This window comes from Anopheles coustani, chromosome 3 (genome assembly GCF_943734705.1).
Source record: "Anopheles coustani chromosome 3, idAnoCousDA_361_x.2, whole genome shotgun sequence".
Taxonomy (NCBI): Eukaryota; Metazoa; Arthropoda; class Insecta; order Diptera; family Culicidae; genus Anopheles; species Anopheles coustani.
In genome coordinates this window covers 12165401-12189506 of record NC_071288.1, presented here as the reverse complement: position 1 = coordinate 12189506, position 24106 = coordinate 12165401, and the positions used below count along the sequence as shown (strand labels likewise).

The 24106-nt window shown below is 45.2% G+C and overlaps 2 protein-coding genes across 5 annotated transcripts; one reads left to right on the top strand and one right to left on the bottom strand.

The window, feature by feature from the left end:
- Positions 1–585: 585 nt before the first annotated feature.
- Positions 586–6035, bottom strand: LOC131258562 (acyl-CoA Delta-9 desaturase). The gene is made up of 4 exons (XM_058259911.1): positions 5862–6035; positions 5607–5781; positions 1066–1588; positions 586–973 (listed from the first exon to the last, which is right to left on the bottom strand). Exons 1-4 carry the CDS (start codon positions 6033–6035, stop codon positions 586–588), a joined length of 1260 nt encoding a protein of 419 aa, XP_058115894.1.
- Positions 4064–20242, top strand: LOC131258558 (TBC1 domain family member 5). 4 transcript variants are annotated; one of them, XM_058259902.1, is made up of 7 exons: positions 4064–4160; positions 17570–18106; positions 18179–18229; positions 18296–18568; positions 18632–18774; positions 18854–19341; positions 19488–20242. In XM_058259902.1, the coding sequence occupies exons 1-7, from the start codon at positions 4147–4149 to the stop codon at positions 20085–20087; spliced, it is 2106 nt and encodes a 701-aa protein (XP_058115885.1). In that variant the 5' UTR covers positions 4064–4146; the 3' UTR covers positions 20088–20242. The 4 variants fall into 4 exon arrangements, with proteins under 4 accessions (XP_058115885.1, XP_058115888.1, XP_058115887.1 ...); XM_058259905.1 differs by having other exon boundaries at positions 4140–4160; positions 17575–18106; XM_058259904.1 differs by lacking the exon at positions 4064–4160 and adding an exon at positions 17012–17413 and having other exon boundaries at positions 17575–18106.
- Positions 20243–24106: the final 3864 nt, after the last annotated feature.

Below are 24106 nucleotides of genomic sequence, written 5' to 3'. Positions count from 1 at the left end.
TTGTCTTTCCTCGTTTTTGTGCTAGAATCGATCTTCTCGGTCCGTTTAAGCTCCAACCTTCTCCCACTTCATACTGTGTGCGCTTTTTCGTTTTTTGTTTCTCATTGGTTGTCGTTATGTTGCTCGAGTGGCAGATGATTTATGCAGCTGGCCACTCGTCGATTGATTACTCCTGACCAACAATTGCCAAAACACTGGCCGCCGAGTCGTGCTATTACTTTTACTACCCTTGTGTGTTTACTTGGCATGGACTTGAAATGACTTAATGCTACGCTTTGCAGAGGCCAAAGTTTTAAGCCAAAAGTAGTTGTGCATCAGCTCAGATGTGTGGAAATTCTTACAGAGATATAAGAGAGAGTGAGAGAGAGAGAGAGCGCGAAAGACAGAAAATATGATAACAAACGTAACACCTCCCTAGAATATTGTTTTGTTTTATCCCCCCCCTTGTGGACACCCCCTCGCTTTGTTCGTCCTTTAAGTGGCCATGCGTTCATCGAGCGCATACTATCCCACGTTCCCCCGCCGGAGTCCCGCCCCAGTCCCACCGGAACACCTCCATCCCTCTTACGGTCCTACGGCAGCAGCCTAGTCGCACTTGTTCTTCACGGTGGCGTCCTTGCGGTCCTGCTCGTTCATGTCCTTGTCGTCCCAGCCCCAGACGGCCTGCTCGGACTCGTGGTCGAGCGTGTTGACGTAGTCCACCATCTTGGCGTGCAGTTCGCTCTCGCTGTACTGGTGCGAGCCGTCGCCGGTGCGCAGGACGCGCTTGCGGATCAGATCGTCCGATACCGACTTCAGATCGTACGCCCAGCCGATGCGGGCGAAGAAGTCGATGGCCGCCGTCGTGAAGTTGGTGCTGTACGTGCCGAGCTCGGACGTCTTGTAGTCCCACGGGAACACGTGGTGGTAGTTGTGCCAGCCTTCGCCGTACGCGGCGATCGCCACGAACGTGTTGTTCGTCGGGGAGATGTTACTGGAAGAAGGGTGACAGGACGGAAATCGAAGCGAAAGGAAGGTTTAGGAATCGTTTGCAGAGGTTAGGACAAACAAACGGTCGGTTCTTACCGGTCGTACGGCTTCGTGCCCCAGATGTGGGCGGCACTGTTCACCAGCCAGGTCGCGTTGAGCGACAGCACGTAGCGGAAGATGGCCACCACGTACCAGGAGTTGGAGAACGTCTCGTCCAGGAAGTAGTACGCCAGGAAGGTCGGTATGACGAAGCAGCACAGTGGCATCAGCAGCGCGTAGTAGCGCCGCTGGAACATGATGATTCCGTCCTGCTCCAGGTCGCTCATGTCCACGGCCCGGCCGCGCGCCTTCACGTCCGGATGCTTCTTCACCATCAGCCAGCCGATGTGCGAGAAGAAGAAGCCGCGCGTCGCGTTGTGCGGGTCGGCGTCGGTGTCGGTGAACTTGTGGTGCACCCGGTGGTCGCGCACCCACTCGTAGACGCTGTTCTGGAACGCTAGCGTCTGCGCTAGCATCAGGAATAGGCGCAGCGGCCACTTGGCCTTGTACGCCCGGTGCGACCAGAGCCGGTGCGCTCCGGCCGTGATGCCCAGTGCTCCGCAGGAGCCCAACGCTAAAGCTAGAAATTTGCAATGATCAAGAATATAAAAAAAATATTAATCAACGAATAAGAAATTGAAAGCACAAGCTAAATCCTTCTTTTTAAAATAGTGTTGTACAAAAAGAAACCACAATCAACCAAGTTTGAAATTTCCGTTGCTCTATGAACTTATAAACCCAAACTTTGGCATTCAGTATGTGCTTAGACAGAAAAGGCTAGCAGAACCTATTTAATATTGAGCTACTACTAACAAGCACCCGTATATTTTTTCACAAAAAATTAAGCACAAAAGGTGCAAATTATGAATGTTTTTAAAGCTGATTATCGCACTTACTTATTATAATTAACTTCCGAGATAGCTTGCTGGTTTTACGGACTCTTTCTGAATCAGTATTTAGAAATATTGGTAATCAGATGAATCTGATTTTCATTGAAATAAGGCAATGGGGAAAAGTTAAAGAAAACATAAACAAAAAAACCCATTAAACTAACAAACATCAAATGTCAAATGCAATCAATGCTAGCATTTACAAACTTATAGAATGTCATGAGTTAAACAAAAAACAAATGAATTATTTATCTAACCCTTATGGACAAACATGTCTAATTACTCTTAAAGAAAAACTAGCTGAGCTAGTATGTACAATATTGGCATGTAATTCAAGTGACCGTCTTTTCCATTGCTCAAGGGCGATTGGATGCATGACTTATAATCCCGCTATAAATAAACCCTGAACATATGGTTTATCCCTCAACCCCCAAAAACATTCCACGTGTCCACGGTCCCACTTGACGCGTGATTATCGCGCGAAAAAAGCAAGAAAATAAAAACCTGCACGAACCGAGTTACGATCCCCAATTGCGAATTACGGACAATGATCAGCCTAATCGTGTAAAAAGAACCCTTACCCCATCACACGTCGGAAGCATGATATCGTATCGTTTACTAGCATGATCGTTCAATTTTTGCAATTAAAATCCCCACCGAACGGCACGGAACGGAGTTGGGATTGAATTTTCGGTGCTCGATCTCGTACTCTTAACGCCCGCTGCTGAAAACGCGTGAAATGGGGGAAACTCTATTTATCACGAAATCGAACGAGTGGCCGCAAGTGATAAAAAAAGAAGCCCCGCCATCGGAAAGAAACCACCACTTTTGCATCCGTGATCGCGAGGCTAATCTTGTAGTCCGATCGATACCGAAGTATCGCAGCACGCTTTGGACAATTTTAGGGCGACCATTTCGTTGTCTTCTACGTCAATAATTACTTTTAGGTGAGTGGATTTTTTCCCCCTCAAATGTATTGCTCCTAAATACGCTTGTAATGTCGATTTATTACTTTGAGGCTCGTGCGGTGGTAATGCGAGCTGTTTAACGCATCTAATAAGGCGTGCTGTCGTGGCTTATCTTGGAGAAAGAAGAGAAAAAAAACACGCCTAATCGTGTAAACAACCTCCAATTTTACATACTACCACCACCAACTTCCGGAAGCCATTTACGCACGGCACCACTTGGGTCACCTTGGCCATGGGGAGGGGTGAGTCACGTGCACCACTGGCCTGAGAAAACGACGTGCCTTCGGCCCAATCAATCAACGACCACGGGACTTTTTATCAAATGCCTCGGCCGATCGCACATGATCGCATGTCCACGCATCGAGCATCGTTAGCACGCGGCCATGCGGACAAGCAGGCGAAGGCGGTGGACGGATGTCAGGATGGGGTCGTTATCCGTGCCGTGCATAACCGCGTCGGGCAAATCGAACCCGTGACGCACATGGCAACAGGCCGCTGCAAACTGGCGATCAACTGGCCGAATTTTGCGACTCCCAAACCCGCCTCGAAACACGTCATTAGCATTCGTTCTACTTGCCCGGTGTGCTGGTTCGAGCCATTGGCTTCTACATTCCCAACCGGCGTGCCATCGCTCGCCGTTGCAGCGGCGAATGGTCGGGTCGAAAAACCAAACCCCGACGTATGACGCTAATCGCGCAATGGCCGGCATGCTTTGCATGCGAAATTGTGCACGCCAGCTTGTTCGATTAGCCGTTCGAAGTCAAGATTTCAAGCTCACGGCTGTTGCGTGACGTGTACACCACCGTCTGGAACGGTAAAGAATCGGGAGGAAAATGTGCATGCATTCAGACTTTGCTGCATCCACCAACCGGCAACGACAACGGGTGCCATTTTGTCCAACGGGAAAGCTAATCACAATCAACGACTTTGACGAATTGCATAAGTACGTTTTTGTGCTCAACGTTTTATGTCCTGCCCCAATCGCCGGTGAAAACGATAATGAGTTTTCCTTTCATCCCTTTCTTCAGCCTCATCCAAAAGGGTACTTTCTCGCTTATTGTTGACCGATCGACAATTATCGCAGCTGCACAACTCCACCGGGGGTTGCATCGTCGCATTTTCGCGCCCGGGTGGAGAGTGCAAATCAAAAGCGCCTCTAAAGCTTGCACTTTCTTCCCATTCATTCTATTTGCAGCCCCACTTCAGCCTCAACGCCGCAACACCTCACCCTGGATGCCGCTCGGTAGATCAATCATCGAAGGCGACAAAGCCAAAGCGTAATGCAACTGCACAAGTGAGATGCACTTGACACCAGGAGCCCTTTTTATTTGGACTTTCGCTATATGCATACCCTCCCCCTTTTGAGCCACCCCACTCAGTCTACCGATCGAGTACAGCTCAGCTGAGCGGCGCTTCGGAAGGGACCGTGACCTGGGACATGCTGGCCGGTCCTGTGGCATCCGGAAAAGGAAAACGCAAAACATAGCGCAAACTTTCTCTTTCGCGTATTGAAATCGTTCCCACCGATGCCCTTTTGCCTTTGCATAACGCGTCCGTTGCAGTTCCGGTTTTCGGGGTGGGGAAAATGAAGGAAAATGAAACGAGCAAATAAAGAACGCCAGCGTCAATGTCTTGACGCGAGTTGTCGCCCTCCGTAAAACCCTTTGTAGCCGGTTGCGAAACTCGCTTTCGGTCCGGTCATCAGCTTGCGTTCGGTTTGTTAGGTGCTTGGAACAATGACCACGCAAACGATGCCACAGCCAGGGACCGCGGGAGGAATGTCGGGAACCCGGGGAACGGCGGGTGCCATATGAATCGATCGGATATTTCCGTCACGTCGCTGGACATTGTCTCTCCGATCGAAGTCTCTGCCTACGATGACGCTGGTGGAATAAATCAAAGCTCGTCCGTCACGGGACCGAACTCGGCAGATCGCCCGATCGCGATTGAAAGGACCACAAACATCTCTCTTCTTTTGCAGCCCCATACGTGGGTGTATTTGGTGGATTTCCTTTCCACGGTTACTTATATTCTTGAATTTTTTGCATTCAAACCGAGGGAACGGGCCAAGAATGCGTATCAGGAAATGGTCGTAAACAACGTAACGCAACGCTTCCGATCGAGCTCATTATCGGGCCATCAAACAAATGCCAGACCGGCTTACCAAATGGCGTACCATTGGTGTGTGCGGATGATAAATCACGCAAGAGCCACCTGACAAACAAAGCACAAACTGCGCGACACTTAATTTAACGTTATCATGAAACAGTTGCATTTCGAATGGTTTACCGGCACGGCACGTAAATTGTTGCAATAAAACGATATTTATGTGTGTTCGAAACCCTACCCAGCAGGAATCGCTGAATTGTAAATGGGAAATTTTCCTTCGACTGTAATACTTAGTGTGTTAGTTTGAGCTTTTTTCCCTATTGATTGTATTTATTACTGATCTTTTACAAGAAAGATATATTTAATACTATTTTTCGCATGCAAACCGTCACTTTGAACCTCTCTGTTTCGAATATTTTTGGCATCATGTTTCGTTGATTGATTCTGCAACGTTTTCTACCCGGACCTATCACATGATCAACATATTTGTGGCCCAAAAAAGTCGCGAAGCATTCAAAGGTACTGCACACCCCGTTTGGCCCGTTCTTACGAACTATTTAAATGGATTCAGACTTTCCATCCCAAACTGGATTGGCAAATTGTTTCCCATGTTTTGCACCCTCCCACTTACCTAAGAAAAATGTGCTCCATTTCGCCGATGTCACCAGCAGGTAGCTGCCGTACAGAAAGCCAAGATGGAGATAGACGAACGCTATAATGTTTCGCCACACGTACACGTGGTGGTACTGTCGTTTGGGAGTCGCCGCTGGTCGGACAGCCTCAGCCTGGTGGATGATATCTTTCTTCTGCAAGCGATTGTTGGGATGGAACGTATGCAATTAGCAAATGTTACACGGTAAAGAACAACCACACAACCGGCACCTACCTTGGACTCCTCCAAAATCGTCGTCGACGCACTGGTGGTGATGGTGATGGGTACGTTCAGGATGGATTTGCTCTTGTACGGAGTGCCGACCGGAGCGTTGTTGTTGTTGCGGTCCTCCTGCTCGATGCACGCTTCCGCGAGCAATATCGTATTACCGAGCACGTTCGGTGCCATTGTGGCGCAGGGTATGCAACTGTCCTTCCTCTGTCACGTACCTGCCGACGGGGATCGAAAGAGAAACTCATTTACTGCAACCCGTCATCATATCTTAACGGTCCGTTTTTCGGTGAAATTGAATCTCCGCATCCTCTGCAGTCTCGAGGAGAAATTTCGCTTTCCACGCCCAAAAACGCAAGGATGCGGATGAAAACGGAGCAAAAGGAATCGAAAGCCGGACTGATCCGCGTCTCCAGTTGAGGAGTTGCCGAAGCGGAGAAAGTATTACCAACCCTGTGACACGTAACCTCTGAACCGGTTATATGTTTCGCGTATTGCTCGTGTTGTGTTTATACTCACGGCGAATAATTACACTGGGAGGATGGATTGGTTCACAAACCGAGGGCAGAAAAAAAAATATTACAAGGCCCTAATGGAGTGTAACGATTTGGAAGCATAATTGGCATCACGTCCAGTTAGTGCGTCAGTTCTTTTTGCTGGTTCACTTCCCGGGCGTGCGTCAGTTCTTCGCTAGCTTCAACGCTTGTTACGAAAAAGGGTTCCCAATGCAATGCGGAACAAATTCGTACAAGGTATCCAAACTCCAACGTGTCTGTTAGGTTCATTCGCGCCCCCCAGTTATCCATTATAATCACGTCCCTTCGCAAGAACGTATCCGTGGGGTTCGGTACGTATAGGCAGTTCTATTTTTGCCGTGTAACGATCCGTTTCTTTATGCTGGGCACTATCGAAAACTTTAGCCTCTAGCGCTTTATTTATGTCGTGGGGTATTTCCAGTACGCTTCGCGATTGCCCGACCGATCCGACTGGAAGTGTCCACTACTTCTCTAGCTGCCGATACTTTAGGGCATAATTCATTGGTATTCTTGGGCGCGATAATTAGGATTAATATATGCGAATTCGGTCGGTGCCGGTGATTCCTTCCCCCAGTTCGCTCAATCCGTCCCCCGTCGCCTTGTCTTGCCACAGCGGCCAGTCCCCTTAGTGTTGGCCGCTGGTTACACTTTTGGACGAACGTCGGTGTGAGTTGACCACATTTTGTCTCCGAATGTCTCCTTATAGGCACCCCGGGACCTGACCGGGGGATTACTTTTTACGACTTATCCGTTACATTTGGCGCTTTGGAGTTTAACGATGAGCACCGTGCAAGAATAGATATTCGGTGCTCGGCCCCGTGTAACTCCGGCAGCTCTAAGGGATGCGAACAATGAATCACTCTTGCTGTGTCCTCTAAAATGTGCAAGTTCCCGTACCCCTCCGATAAGTGACATACAAAAAAAAATTAATCACCAATCACGCCCGATTCACGGGGTCGCACAGATCAGAGCTTTGATTGCTTGGTAGCGAGTACTTCTTACGGAAAATAAAGCCTTTTTGTCGCGCGGCCAGCGAGTGCTGAGCAAACACGACGGAAAACGTTGAACGTGGCATTTTGTGCACGGTAATAGAATGAAGTGAACAAAAAAAGAACAAAAAAAAACGTTAAACCCCACAAATAATACTCGGTACTGGTAAACAAAAACAATTACTTTTAATTTTTAATGACAATGATAAAACGTTTGCTGTCACTCATACGTAACCGCATCATCCCCAGTGTAATATTATCGAGTATTTGTTTTTGCGTAAAATGTTTGCCACACCATTTTCCAAGGATCTCCCACCTGAATTTGTGTGTATTGTGTACTTTTGACCACCCGATTTAAATGGCTTTGGTGTGTCAACTATACCTTTTTTTCACTCTCTCTCTCCCTGCCCAATAATCCCAAGTACGCACTGCGATGTAGAAGGTACACGTTTGCTACCCATCCGAAGAAACAAACAACTTCAACACAAGCCACGAACCCGCTAGTTCAGAACACAACGCCTCTCGACCACCCCTGGGGGAGGGCAGAAACAGCGTCCCCACACCGGTGATGCTGTTGAGTTTCTTATCTACACTCTTGACAGCGCAGCCAGCCGGTATTGCTTTTCACTCGGTATAATTTGTCCACGTTCGTTAGATTTACCTGTCCGTCTCAAGTGGCGATCAATTTGGGCGATTGCAGAACGTCTTTCTTTTTGTTTTAAGGGTCCCGGAGCCTTTTGTTTGCACTACGCAATCCCTCACGCAAATTGTCATGTAATTTTGAGGTCACTTGAAGCCGGTCACCGATTCGATTTATTTATTTCTGTTGTTTTTAGTTTAATTGCTCATCTTTCTGTACCGGTTTTTTTTTATAAATTGTTTTATTAGTAATTGAGGAAGGTCTACAAACCGGCTGTTATTTTCACTTTTGTTAAGGTCGAAAAAGGTTCTTCTTATTGCATAACATTGCTTAGACCCCCGTACAGGAAAACGTTTACTGTGGCCCACCAAATACGACCAAGCGTTATAAAGCGCCCGTTACAACCTCGATGGCATTCAGTGCGAGCTTGTGGGTGTCTTTTTTTTTCTTCCTTCGTTTCGCCGTTTGCCGGAGATTGTACCTCCCAGATCAAATGTGCGAGGTCTCAACCCATTTTACGACGCGTATAAAAACCACCTTTCAGTAGCAATTGTGATTTATGTAGCAGTGGGTACAAAAAATACGGTTGTACTTAGATTCAATGTTTGTGGCCTGTTTCACCGGTCACCAAGCGTTCCAAGCTCGCGCTCAAACCGCGCTCAAGTTAACCATTGCCAGCGGGTAGACTTGATCTTGACCATCATCCATCCTATTGCAATGTATTGGGGGCAGCTGGATAAAAAAAGGCAATGAGGCACGTGCAGCAAGACATAGGTATGCTCCCACGACGGCTTGACCACACTAGCCTAGACGACAAACATGCGGTAACAGTCGGCGCATCGACCGGTTAAGAGTTTGTGTTGCTCTCCTTTCCTGCCCGCGAACGTTTTGATTCAGCGAACGGCACACGATGCATGATGGCCTTTCGCACGGCACCGGAAGGTTACACCCTTCGACAGTGTGTATCGGCGATTAGCATAACATACGGTGCCGCCGCATATGTAACGCCTCGGTATGCACTTTCACTCGCTGGTGGAATTCTAGGCGGGTGTGCGCATGCGTCAAGTTCTTTCCCTCGCTCGGCAGACTCTTCCTCTTCCGAAACGGAAGAAAGTCTGTCGGAAATTCCCCCAACCGGTTAGCCCACATCGTTGCCGGTGCGGAGTATGCGACCTGTTTGGGAAGGGACGGGGCTAACCTGCCTCAACAGGGTGCGCACAGGAAAGGTCACCTCGAATCCAGACAGAACCGGTCACCGGCTAATTTTGATACGTGACCACCGGCACGGCCGTGGAGCCACACTTCGGGAGCTGACCAAGCGATCGGGACGTTAACGATCGTAGGTTTATTTTTACATCAAACGCTTGATCGATGCGTCACTGCCCAGTTGTCTGTGTATTTTGAAGTTATCCATCCGCCGCGGAAGAACTAGAATTCGCGCCTCTGCCTGTGGACGGACTCACTTTCCCCGGAAGCCTTTCCCTAACGTGCCTTTCTTCAGCACGTGCGGCGGCGTACCGCGCTTTACCTGAAGTTCAAGGATGCACAGTATGTTCCCTTTTGCGGTCCACCGTGTGGCCAAGGTTCAGTGTGCGCCAAGACTACACCGACACACCAACCCCGGGTCGAGTCTGCAATTGGCCTGCTAATTAGTGCTCTCGTACGCAAAGAACGACTGTGTGCGACCGTGCGCGGCAGGTTGATTTCATTTTAATGGCCCCACCGAAAGCTACTTTTTCCCCGCTGGTGGCTCATCAGCAATGCTAAAAACGTTTGGCGACGCATTGGCTTGGCTTTTTGAAAACGGCTTGGTAAAGAAAAAGAAAGCATCGCCGCTTTGCATTGGTTCTATTGCACCTCGACGGCGGCAAGGCGCTTGGGTAAATTAATTGAAATTTTAATAAACTCTGGCGGGGAACACCCCTACGACAGGGAACACCCGCTTTGACGACCTTAGCTTGGGTTTTACTCGAAGATCAAAGCGAATCGTCGATGTAAAACACCACATTTTGTACACCCCCTTCAATTAGTTGAAAGACATTTTATTCAAACGGTGCAAATGGGTGAAACCATTAATACACGACACTACAGTGATTTATGAACGTAATTTCCAACAAACTTAAAACAAATGGTCACGGTACGCGACAAACAAATGGTGAAGGGCGACAAACAGCGGGAGCATAAATGCTCCTAAAGACACGCGTTGTTCAAACAAACAAGACATCTAACGGTGACTCACCGAGATGTGTCAGTTTTGGGCCACATAACCGTAATAAAATAAGTAATAAAATTAAAATTACCCTCAAGCATCACCCGAGGTTTAGGCTAGTTGGACGGGTGGGTGAAGCAAAATACATGCTTCCACCGCAACACCAGAAGGTCAGACCCAGGCGTTGGTCCTGCGTCACCGTCTAAAGACGCCCGTTTAACTTGACACAGTAAAGGCGTTAAGTGGAGCCCGTTGGAGGATGCAGGTGGTTAGGAAAATGCCACGCTGGAGCGTTGGCTGGAGCAAACCCAAAGTACAGACTGGCCCATTCATCCGTCCACCATTCTGGTGCGCGACGCACAAGGACACCCGGCAAAGACGGTCAAACAGGTTTCGGGTCACAGGGCACCCAAGGACCCGCGCCCGTTTGTGGTTGGGATCATGCCAGGATCCTTACACGGTGACCCGCAACCAGCATGGCAGATGAACTGGTAGACCTTGGCAACTGACCCTGCTTATTCTTGTGCCCTTTTTATCCCCTCCCCCTCCTTCTGCTGTTGCCACGTCCCACGAGGTGGACGTTTTCATGTCCGTTGAGTTGAGAATTCACCGGCTCCTCCTGGAACTCGCTGAAGGTGCACAGATCACATCATGCGGCATAATCTACCATTTATCCCGAACGGTGTGTCCACGTGTGTGTAGACATTATATAAATAGCAATTTCATAACCCTCCCGTTGGTTGGCTTCAACCGGGGGCTGGCTGGACACCGCTTATCCACAGTGTCGCGTAGCGAAAGCCGAAGCGCAATCGCGCGAAGTTCAATGTCAATGTGCCCGCTGGGTGTGATAACCAGCCAGCACCGGCCAGGGTTATAAGTATGTACTCGCCATAAAGTTCGTCTTTTCGGTGCACCGTACCGAGCGCGTTTACCAAACACACTCAGACGGACGCAAAACATTTTCGCCCGCTGGACGTGATTGACGGCGATAGACGTGTCTTTTCGGCGTTATGTCGGAGGGCAGATAAATGGTTCACTTATTGTCCCCCCAAAAGTTGAGCAATGGGTGATTCTGTAACACTAGCCTGGATGGTAGTTGATGATACCAAATGGCTATAAACAATGCTTCGAAGCGTCTTTTGTGAATCCAGAATCGAACCATGTGGTAGTCCTTGTGTCACGTACTCGCGTTCAGATATATCCTTGCGCAAGCCAATGTTTTCCCCAAATTAATTTATCACATACATTGACAGCCTGTTTTTGTAGTAATGGAAGGTCAAAACAGTGATCAGCTATTTATTTCTAATGAAGGAACAGACCAGCAGGATGCAATGGCTCGGTAGGTACCCTTCCCAACTTGCTGCCCATCTGCGATGACACGGATGGGTGGCCAATTCCGGTCAGTTATTGCTACCGGTACCAATAACAAAGTGTAACAGCAACACTTCCACATCCGCGTGCTCACTCAAAATTCGTAATCAAGCCAAGCCTTCCCCGGGAGTAACCGAGCAGTGCAGAACCGACGGAAAAAAGATATAAACACATAAAAGGCGGTTGCAGTTGGACCGGGGCGAATAGAGCTAGCGATACAACATTTTGCTGAGCGAAGGATAAAAAAAAACCATGATTGGAACCCAAAAGTGCCATAGTGGGCATAAATTTCTACGCCACCGATGCGACGTTCGATCGATTTGGTGCCGTTTTGGGTCGCCGTATGCCCGGTATGGCTACATTGCGCCCCGGGTTAGTCACTGCGTTTACCTACTGTGCTGTACTTTTGGGGAAAGTGTGATTGGCCACTTGTAACGATCACTGTTCCGAACGGATCCTTTGCCCTTCAAGCTTTCAGTACATGTGCGTTGACACATTTTACTTGATATCGATCCTTGTTTCTTGGAGTTTGTCTAAACTTCATCACCATCCGGTAATATTACACTACATAAGTTAGCCACTCACCAGGACGCAAACTGCTGTTCCTTTCTTTTTTCCCCCAAACGAACGCAAACTCCTTCCGGACACTGGGCGGAAGCGATGCTTCGGGAAAGCCGGGTCGGCACGGGGAAATTTTCCACGGTCGCGTTGGTCAGATAGTTTTCACTGAACAGTTAATTTGCACACAAACACACACACTCTCAAAATTAAGTACGCGCACCACACCGGAACACGCACAATGTAACTCGGTAGCAGGACAATTCGGTGGAGGCCAAAAACTGCCGGTGCAAAACGGGCGAGCAGGAGCTGATGTTCAGATGTTGTACCGCTACGAACCGCTCGGTATGCGATCAGTCAGCGAAGTAAACGACGATCGGTGCTGGCGAGGCTCTTTTATAAAAATTTCCCTTTAACCCAGGGTCCGGAGCCGTCGCGCGTCTGACCCGGCCAAATCGGTACCGACCGCTCGTCGCCACCACCACCATCACCACCGACGTGTGGGCCCTTCGGTGTCGGGCCGTGGCAAATTTTCACCGCGTCGCAAACCGGAGACCACCACCCACCCCCTCCAGCCGGACCCGGGCAACCTTTAATAGCGCCTCAGCGAACACTTCTTCCGTCCGATCGTCCATCGCTCGCTCTCGCCGTTTCGTCGTACTCGCTGTCTCTCTTTCTTGCAATTGCTCCGGCGCGTACTTTGAGGGTCTGCACTTGTTCTTCGCGATGCCTTGCGTCCTACCGTGCGTCTCGCCCTCACTATTGCACATCCCCTAAAACCAGCAAGAAAACGGTGTCACAAAGCGCGCCCGCGATCGGCTGGATGTCACCATTCTGGACGATCGGACCGGCACGTACCACCCATCGTTTCCCACCCGAGGGGACAGGTGACGCATTGGACTGCCCTCTTCCTTATCAGCTGGATTCGAGCAAAGCATCTTAAAGTCCTAACTCTGACCTCAGTTTCGGTGTTCCGCAACTGGTAAGGTTTGCTGTCGCCAGTACGTACAAGACATGCATCGGAAGTGCGACATAAAGCACAACCACTAATACTGCAACAGGGGGATCATTTACGCAGACGAGTCACAGTCAGAAAGGAAGATCGAACCTTAGATCTATCGCAAAAAAGGATACTTTTTCCAATTTCGACATTGAAGGCAATAACGATTTTTTGCATGATTGATTCCTTGGTTCGTACTAACCCTACTTAACCTCCTGCGCAATAGTGAGATGGAGATGTGTGACGGGGGACCAACGATTGATTGCGATTTTTTTTGTCCATTATAATGAATATTTGGCATGGTTAGTATGGTTTTGTATATTTTGTGCATCGTTAAGCACGTTTTAAAGATGCATTTAGGTTATTTTTTCCCATTTAACTTTCCTAGTTTCTATTTTAGTAAATCTGTCAGTAAAACTGTTTGTAATTTAGTTTGCTTTTATGGTTTGAAATATACCCGAAAATTGTGTATTTTGTGTCCTTCACTATCTTGTGGCAATTCAGGAAAATTTTCGAAGTATAGCAATCGATCGATATCCAACGCCTAGCTAGTTTTAGAACTGTATCTTTTGTAATTCAGTTCAGTTCAGTTCAGTAGAACTGTTTTTCAATTTTTGATCTAAATCTTTAAAAATACCTTTTGTTTCTTTAAAATTAGCTTGAACTTGTATATCAAATTTGTTATTTTGATTGATGTTATACACTATCAGAAAATACCTTGACAATTGTATTTCGGCTTTGCTGGATATATATGATTGTTATCGTTTTCTCGGCGAATATATTTCCAGATCCACAGTCGTTTTACTTCACAAACATTTTCCACTACAGTCGTTTTACTATTATGTTTATGAGCAAAACATTTTTTTAAGAATATAGTTGACAACTTTCATGGTTTGATCGTTTAATTGAGACTCCTCAAACAACTTAGACGTTTTTGCAACTTTTCCAAATTACTCATTAAATAATTAATGATAGTTTCTGTCATAACAGCCCATTAATACTTTGATCGGTAACCACATCGGGTTAATAGGTACACAGTCATAGTAAATTTTAGCTTAACATTAGATGAAGTTCTGAGAATAGATCGATTTGTTGGCATTTAACACTTTGTTGACCCCACTAAGCTACAAGCTTCCACCTAACGTGCTCGGATATCACTCCGCTTGGTACCAGCGTATCGAAATTCTCGCATAATTCGCTGGCGCGGATTTTCCCTTTCGATGAGCGCGCGGTCGAAGGCATTCGTTCCTGTGTGAAATTTCACACCTTCGTCGGAACGCCAGAAAAACAGAATTTAATATTGTGACCCTTACTGAGTACGTATTCCAGCCGTGCATACGGTGCATCCCATCCGAGTTGTATGCAACGAACAAAGCGGTGTGTTAGCTGGACCTTTCGTTGCAAACAAACTCACGCGCTTGCGTGAAGAAGGGCACGATCGCTGCCTGCCAGGAAGGTCTGGCGATAAACTTTTTCCCAGTTCTTCCCAGCGAAATGCCATCGGGGGAAAAAGTTGCTTGACGTCAGTCTACGCCTTGACGTGGATCAGTATCAACAGCGACCTGTGCCTGCTGGTCCTTCCTCTGCTGAGAGTCCACTCGAGCTTAATTACCTTTGCACACGCGCTGCGGGGACGATCTAGAGCTGGGGTCGCCAAAGTCCCGTCCGCCAGCTATTTTCCCCACCCTTAATAAAGTCTCATCTCAATTTTTGTAGGAATTGGTCACGATATCACTCTTGTTTAACCATAGATACTTTGATAACATTGAACAAAGTGTCCAACACCAGAAGCCTTCCACATATACTTTTATATAGATTTTAAGAGAGATTAAGATTTTTACAATTGCAGTTTTACTATTGGTTGTAAAATAACTACATTCAACAAAATAATCTAAGTTTGATTTCCTTAATTAATTTCCCTGTGATTAATTCAATTATAAATAACATATGAACAATACAAATACATGTTGAAATTAAATAACAAACGAACAGGATGTTGAAAAAGTACACAAATTCAACAAAAGTAGTTATCAACATTAATTGGTAAATGTAAAACTTTAATACATTATTTCTTGTGTGTATATTACTTTCCGCATTAGAAAATGTGTACTACATTCAAAAAGTGTTTAATGAAATTTTCGAAAAATTAATATATCGTTTTAGGTGATGGGGCCGCGGTTGCGGGCTAGTTTGTAATCATCTGGCCCCTTTTAAGAAACGTGTGCCGATCCCTGACCTAGAGGGACGCGCGGACATTAGCGCAGCAAAATGTTTCGCCTTATATTGTAAGACACCTATTTTTGGAGTCAACACACTCTTTCACCCTCTTTGTCTGGATATACTTACAGTCTCATCCAGCCCCAATGCACTTACCCACAGACAATGTGACTAAGCGGGATGTTTCAAAAACGTTTTTTCTACTCTCCTAAATTGTTACCAGTGGTAACATCGGATGTTATTCAGCTATGACTGTTTCCCACGAGGTGGCTTACGTATAAACACGGAGTGACTTTTGTAGTTGATGCAAAGATTACTCTAGTTATTAACAATTTTCTACGAGGCTGACTTCCAGTCGGAAAATATGGGTCTACACATTGAGAGGTTGAAGTAGGAGAGATCGTTTTTAGTGGTTTTGATTGAATGTGCACATTCTACCCTTGAAGCTTTCGTGGCATAAGTGAAGGTTGTAGGCTCGCTCGTGAGCACTTGGACATGGATATTATTTCCACCTAATCGAGCGGAGAGTTAAGAACATCTTGCGTTCGTCAAACGCAATTCGCGGCGACCTCCGGTTGCTCGATTGTCACACGGAGTACGCTTGGGTAGATGTTTGTAGAGATCCAGTATGGCAAAAAGTGCTGTTTACTATCGCGTCGTCATGCGGCGGCAATATTAGTAGTTGAACGGTTCATAGCAGCTGAGCGAATTGCAGCAGATTACAGTTCGGCCATTCTGATCATGTTCGACGACGATGTGATGAGTGGACAAATCTGGATTGGATCTGGATATGAATAAGACAGGAAACGCAGTTGGTCTTGCCAAAAATCCATTCTAGTTTGCTGTGAGTGCTGAATTAGCTAAAATGATGAACTTTTATTCAAACAAATCACTACCACTAGTCGCAAAATTGAATATGCATTGTTTTTCATAAACTTCGTACTTTTAATTAGTGGATAAGTATTCCATCATTTCGTTGTAGCCTGCAGCTCAGTTCAGTTGACTAGTATTACTAGTTTTCATTATGTATTCATCCATTCATGCCATGTGTGACTGCAAAAATTGATCAATTTGTGCAAAATGTTGACCAAAAGAAAAACATAACCAAATAAAAAACTTTTGTTTTAGTAAAAAAATCAAATTCCTAACTGTTACTACCAATGAGAGTTTCTATCTTATACCAACATTAAAGTAAGAAAAAGTTTGTACGAAACATTTGTAATGTAACATTCAATCAGTTGGTAGGACTTAAAATTAAGCACGTGTTGCCTGTCGTGTGTTGCATTCTCTTCCTCTCAATAAACTAGACACAAATCGAAAAGTTTAAAAAGAACTCTGAACATTCCCGTGTGTCAGTTTAATGTTCGATGTATCCTCATTTAAATCTATTTTTTGTTTCCATTTCAAAAAAACCTTTCCAAATTGAAAGCATGTTCTTTCAACCGTCATTTTAAAATGTACTAAAATCTTACTCCAGTACTAAAAGTTCCACCACAATGGTGAACGGGAAGATTCGAGCTTGAGATTATAAACGTATAAAATTTTCTGACGTTTCTGCACTTTGAAGTGGCGGATAATGTTTTTGTTATTTTCACAGCCGCCAACAAATCTGTTGTCGATCCCTTCCCTTCTCCTTTGATAAGGGTGACTGTCGGATTTTAACTCCTCCAGTATATTGTAGTGTTTTATCGTCCTAAGTAAAGGGCTAAAGAATATTATCAACCGAGAATGAGGTCATCGGATATTTCCTAAATGTGCTTTCAGAAGTACAGAACAAGTAAACGCCCCGTGTGTTTTGCTAGGATCACGGTTTGTTGAAAGTGTTGAAGTGAATCTCAAAAAGTGCAATTAACCTCGTACGTAAGCTGGTTCGATTTCGGTCAATCGAATCGGATTGCAAGTGATCTTTCTTCGAAGCACCCTGATCAAACTGTCCTCTATCGCCCACAATGGGTGTTGACCTCGATGTGCAGGAAGCGGAACCGTCGGCGGCGGTGACAGCTGTCCACAGTCGATCCGGGGTAGTTAAGTACGAGTAAAGTATCGAGCCAATATTTGATCATGATGATCGTGTCGGTTCCACTCCAGTTTGCTTTGATAAGAAACCAGTGCATTACCGTGATTGTTCTTTGTTGTGTAGATTATTCCCCATAAGGTGACAAATGTGTAATCGTCACTTCTCGTTTTGCAGATTAGAATGGAAGAATATAATGGCGATTGCAAACGAGGAGAACCTGATGGATTTACGACAGCAGGCTGTGCGAGGGGACCTTCGGGCATCCCCATTCCGAAGCGTGTGCTGGGCGGTTTTTCTGGATGTACTGAAAACTCCTGGCTCGGAAACTTGGCAACAGCAGCGTACGGCCGCGCGACATCACTATCAACGCCTTAAGGATCAATTCGTACAGAATCCGCACCAACAGACCACGGACACCAGGGACGATCCGCTATCGCAATCGAAGCAGAGCCTCTGGAACCAACACTTCTGTGATCAAGAACTATGCGCTGTGATAAAACAGGACGTGGTCCGCACCTTCCCGGGTGTTGATTTTTTCCGCAAACCCGCAATACAGGAACTGATGACAAACATTCTCTTTTGCTACGCTCGCCAGTTTCCTGCCATGTGCTACCGGCAGGGTATGCACGAAATATTGGCTCCACTTATATTTGTGATCCACAGCGACCAACAGGCCCTGGCGCACATACATGAACTAAATCCAGACATTGAGTACGCCACATACTGCCAATCTTAGCACGTAGCCATAAGTATAACCGTATGTTCTTTGGCTTTTTTTTGCAGCCGGCAACTCCTAGAGATTTTGAACCCGGAGTATCTGGAAGAAGATTCCTAGTAAGCATCTCAAGCTGTTATTGCTGTCAATCGAAATGTTGTTACAGTTACCGGCTTTCCTTGCAGCGCAATATTTGCAAAAATAATGTCTCAGATTGAATCATTCTACCGGATCAACGATATGGTTCCTTCGGCGACTGGTTACTTCCCTGTGCAAACCTCCGGTAGTCCGTCAAATGCCACTGCTAGTCCAGATGCAGTCGGTTCTAGCAAACGGAAGCCCGAGGTGGAAGTTGTCGAACAGCTAAACTATATAAAGGATAAAATTCTTATCAAAGAAGATCTCCATCTGCACAACCATCTACTCAAGCTGGACATTCCACTGGCCATTTTTGGCATGTAAGTTAAAGGAGCGATGTGGCTGACATACGAATGATTTGTTCATATGCGTATTTTTTCCAGCCGATGGCTTCGGTTACTTTTCGGCCGTGAGTTTGCGCTGCAGGATCTGCTCTTGCTCTGGGATGCAATATTTGGTGAAGGCAATGACCTTGGTCTCATCAACTACATCGTCGTTGCGATGCTGATACGAATAAGAGACAAATGTAAGTCCAGAGAAGCAGAAGACAAATCAGGGATGATGCCGTACTGATGCGAAGCATTTGTGATTTCCTTCATTGACAGTAATTTACAGTGACTACACCACCTGCCTATCTTACCTGATGCGATATCCTACGAACATTGACATCGCGCTAGTGATACGTCATGCGCTGCACATGAAATCCCCCAAAGTATACGAACGCCCGGCGGGCGCAATGATCTTCCTATCGTCACCGAAACACCAACCGAATCAACAGCAGCCACCCGCGACACGCTCAAAGGCCGTTGAGTCGGGTCAGCTCAAGTACTCCACACTTCCTGCGATACATCAGCGTCGTGCACAGCTTGCGGTAGACGATCATCATCCCCTGCAAAGTCGATCGTCTTCGGTAGTCACCACCTACGACGATCGGCAGCGTACCAGCTCATTGCCACGCGACAATGGTACGCTACGAAAGGCTACGGCAGTCGAGCTACGTCAGGCTGCATGTATGGCCACCAAAAAAGCCATTGCAGACTCAGGTCAATCAGATGTGCGTGATCCAGCTGTAAGCGATGGTTATCGCGAAGATGTGAGTGTACTCATTCGAACAGAACATTACTTGCAATTTGCTCGTTCTCGTTAAATATCATTTCATTTTTGAAGATCATTTTATTTTAATATAATTTTTGTGTAAAATTCAACCAACTTACTTATCCACAACTGTTTCATCCAAAGGACCCCGAGTTGCTTCGCATTGAACTGCAAAACACATACAACATAATGTCGGTGGGTCGCACCAAACTTCTACAGTATTTGTCCATCCTTCGGCGCAACATTCGTCCAACCAATCCACACGGGGAAGTGCAACAGTCCCTCGAAGGAATCGAAGAGATCTGTTCGCTTCTTAAACCACGCTACGATACGGTTTTTCGCGTACCGGCACCAATCGATGCCGCAACGGAAGCAAACGAGGAGCCGCAAAAAGCAGCAAAGCATGCGCAATCCCAGCAGCATCCATCGCAACCACGGACCATTCCCGGTCGGATGGAACAGCACAGCAACGCGCAGCGAACGCAAACACCACCGAACAGTTTAAACTTATCCCGATCGTACAACTACGATCTGGACTGTCGGAGGAACAGTGCCTCGCAACCGTTCGCGCAGTACGAAATCCCCGAAGATCGGTACAGTAGAATTGCGACGAAGAAGCTTGCCAACCGGAAAGAGGTGGAAATGAACGTGTTTTCGAAAGATTTCTCCAACCCTCACCGCCGTTTCGATGACAAGGATCTGCCCAATGCGAACCCACTCGGTCACGACGAATGCTTGGAATGACGGATCTCAAAAGCTGAACAAGTGAATAGTTTTATGCGGATACATTTTTTCGTATGCTTTTATCACGCCTTACCCCGCAAGTTTAATGTCAAGTATCCGCATGCTAATATTATTACGATAAATAAATGCATTTGGATAGAGATTGTTTATGGTTAAAACAATGAAAAACGCTCGTTTATTTCGATATTCATTTTTTTATTACGCCAAAATTTTACATCAATGCTCGAAGCCTGTGCACATGGTGCATGGAAAACAGTCAGAACCAAACCACTAGCTCACCAACATGGTTGTTCCAAACATTCTGGGTCGATCTTTTTTTAGTCAGGAATTGAGTGATCCTTTGCAAATACAAGAATCATTGACGCAAGTACCTCGTACTTTTCTAAAGAAAGCACAATTTACGAAACATTGTATCCAATCACATTGACCTTCCACCTGGATGAACAGCATCAATAAGCAAACTACCATCAAGCTCAAACGAATGTCTCTTCCAAATAGGCCCATTGCACAAAACGTCCTCCAACCGTTTCCGTTTGGTCGTAAAGTACGAATGGCGTCTTACGGAAAATGATCCATTCTATATCAATTATTTGCTCAGTTGATACGTATGATGTCGAATGTGCTCCAGCTGTCTAGCAATGTTGATTCGTTTCATCAAAAACAAGACATAGCCAATCAAAATTGACAAAAATACACGATCTACAGAAAATAAATTTAGCTTTTTAAAAAGACGCAATTTATAGATCGTGGAATGAAGGCCACGTTGAAGTCGTTTAACATAAATAAAAAAAAAACAGAATTGAATGAACATAAAATAAAGTCATCATCCATAGACAATTGTGGAGATTTAAGGGAGAGAAACAATGTTGCAACCAAAAGATAAAGATAGTTTGGATCAACGGAGTGAGATTTTCTCAGCAGCTAAATCGCAAATAAATCCTATTTCATATATTTATTGAAGACGTCGAAAGCAAGTTCCACCATTACGAAAGCCGTTGGTCATGCCTGCTCCAATGCCTGGTCACGTGGAGTCCTTTCGTACAGGGGAGCATCCAGTTTCGGATGGGATTCAAACCCACGCCGTCGAGGTGGTAAGCCTCGGCGCTCATGGGCCGCTGATTACGAAAGCATATTTCAGCTATCTATCAAAGTCCATTTAAAGCACAGCGTAAAACGTGTTTAAAAACCAAACCCTATGTAACTAAACTATGTAATTTAAAAAAAACTCAAGCAATAATAATATTAGAAGCACCATGCCACGAAACATTCATTTTTCATCATTTTATGTTTTCCAACGCGTAAAATAAAGCGTCCTTGTAGGTTGAAGTGATAAATAAGAGAGCGAGACTCGATCCAAAATACACCTTCAGATCAGGCGTTTACACAACTGATTATACATTGTGCAGACGACACAAATGCAAAGCAGACGCATCAGAAACACGTGGCATCAGTTTCTGAGGCATCGTGCTCCTAACACGTGTCCAAACCGTTTTTTAAACATAATTCAAACATCGTGCATACATTGCTTAAAATGTCCTACTAATGTTCTATTTGATAGTAAACTTGGGTTAATCCCAATAATCTCTTATGCGCTCATTATGCATAGTTTATTCGGATCCAGTATTAAAAAACACACACACGTAATCGGTAGTGAAAATAATTCTGACTGTTGGCTCAGACAGTCAACTGGCTGTTAACAATTGTTAAGAATTCTTTATTCAAAATGGGCATGAACAAACACCTCTGGTGCAAACACCTAGGCCTCCACAAGTATTCTTACATTCTGAATTTATTTTGCATCGTATTGTCGCCAAAATGAGTACAAAAGTGACGAGCAGCCACAAATGGATCTTTCTTCTGGAAAATTCCATTGTATAAGAATTTTCGTTGTTATTTTTTAAATCAATGCACGGTTCTGTGGTTCGTTGTACGCAGGAAGTGAGGCACTGGCGGACAGAATTCTACGTTTTCACTGATCTGATACCTACCAATTGGATTTTTAGAAATTTGTCCAGTCGTTTACACAACTGATTATACAACGTGCAAACGACACAAATGCCATGGGGACAAACCAGAAATATGTGGCAACAATTTCTGAGTCATCCTACTCCAAACACGTGGCAACCATTTTTCGTTTATTTAAGATTTTTCGTTGTTATTTTTATCAATGCAATGCAATCTGTGGTTCGTTGTACGCAGCAAGTGAGTACGCTGACAAGCTGTAAATTCATAGTCCCTTTGCCTGGCTTTGTAGTTCAAAAGTGCAAAATGGTAAATTTAGTAAATCGTTCTTGTAGGCTTAAATTAAGAAAGCGGGGACTGCAGATTGTGAAGGTGGCCAAATCGTAAATGAGAAGAATCAGGGTTTGAGATGCGAAAAATAAATTTGGAGACCAAACAAATACGGCAACAATGTAGTAACACTTTATTTGAATTACGCTATTTTGAACAGTTTTCTTTTTATCATTTAATCTGCATATGGGACAGAAAAGAATTGCGATCATTTATGATTTTTTTAATTAATTTTCTCGAAAGTGTATACGGTTTAAATCATTTCGGATTTAACATAGAAAAAAAACTACAACAAGAAAGTAGTGAAAGGTGTTACTTCGAACAATTTTTGAAGAATGTATTTAGCCGTTTGTAACACCACAAGCGCAAATGCCATCTACGCAAGCTCCACGTCGGCCTTTGAGCACTGCACATCTCACCACGCAGACGATATTATCAATGCATCCTTCCGTTTGCAAGAATAACACGAACACCAAAGCTACTAGCAGCCACATATGGCAATTCATTTTGGGAAGTTCAATTATATATTTTTCGTTGTTATGTTTGTGTCACTGCACGGTTCTGCTATATTGGACGTGAGCAAGTGAGGTACTGGCAGGTAGAATTCCACGTTGGTCCTCATTTCGTTACCTTCTTGTCACTACTGTACAATCGTTTGCACAATTGAGCATATATTTGCTTAAGACTAAAAAACAAAGGTAAGTATAACATTCAAGAAACGACAACAAATGCTATCACATCATTTTGGCACTTGTTGAATGATTTGAATGACGGTGAAAGATAATTGTACTGAGTGTAATAATGAATGTTTCTTAGTTTTCTATTACCTCAGCATAATTTCCATTTTCCATTTACAATGTAATGGTAAAGAACACAGGTTTATAATCGAGCATCTGTAGTTCACTAACCCTAATCAGGTCCTAATTCCTTCTCATCACAAATATCGGAAATCGTTACTTCACCCTAAACTAACTTCTTTACCCAAATTTAAAGACACGTTGCTAAATGATGGTTTTTCTTTGCTGTGCCTGGTATGCTTCGAATTTTTTTCCTCTACTGACTGTACTGTGTCTATTTGAGGTTGAGTATTTTTTTGCTACTCGCTTTGTGAAATCTTCACAGCTGATGAACAGTGAATTTACGAGGCGTTTCTTACAAACTGGACATGTTTTGGAACTTCCTTTTTCGATACACTTCTTAATGCATTCGCTACAGAAAGAATGTCCACAATTAACTATAGTTATCGGTGATGAATACTCTTCAAGGCATATCGGGCATTCCTGGTCTGCAAACTGTGCGTAGTTCGGTGGACCTGCAATTGAAGAGCAAACGGGTTGATTTTATTATATCCGAGTGTCCGCCTGGGGATTTCTACCTTGGCTTCTAAGGTTGTATCGTGTTTTTGGTAAAGATGCCACTGGAACGGGTTCACATTCTACCGACCGCTTCCCCCGAGCTCTTTTAACATTAGCCTGATGTGCCATTATTACAGAAAATTAAAGCTGTTGATCAATCCAAACGAATCAAACAGTTTCTACAACACAAATGTATTGGCAAACGCGCTATTTTAGCGGCATTTTGGGTCACTGTCACGGATGACAGCTTTGACACGGCTGTCGACGAAGAGAAACCAGTGTTGGCAATCAATTCCATTTTGTGCACGAATATGATTATGTGATTTATAATTTTTATAGTTATCTATGGTTAAGAGTTGGTTCAGAGTTTTG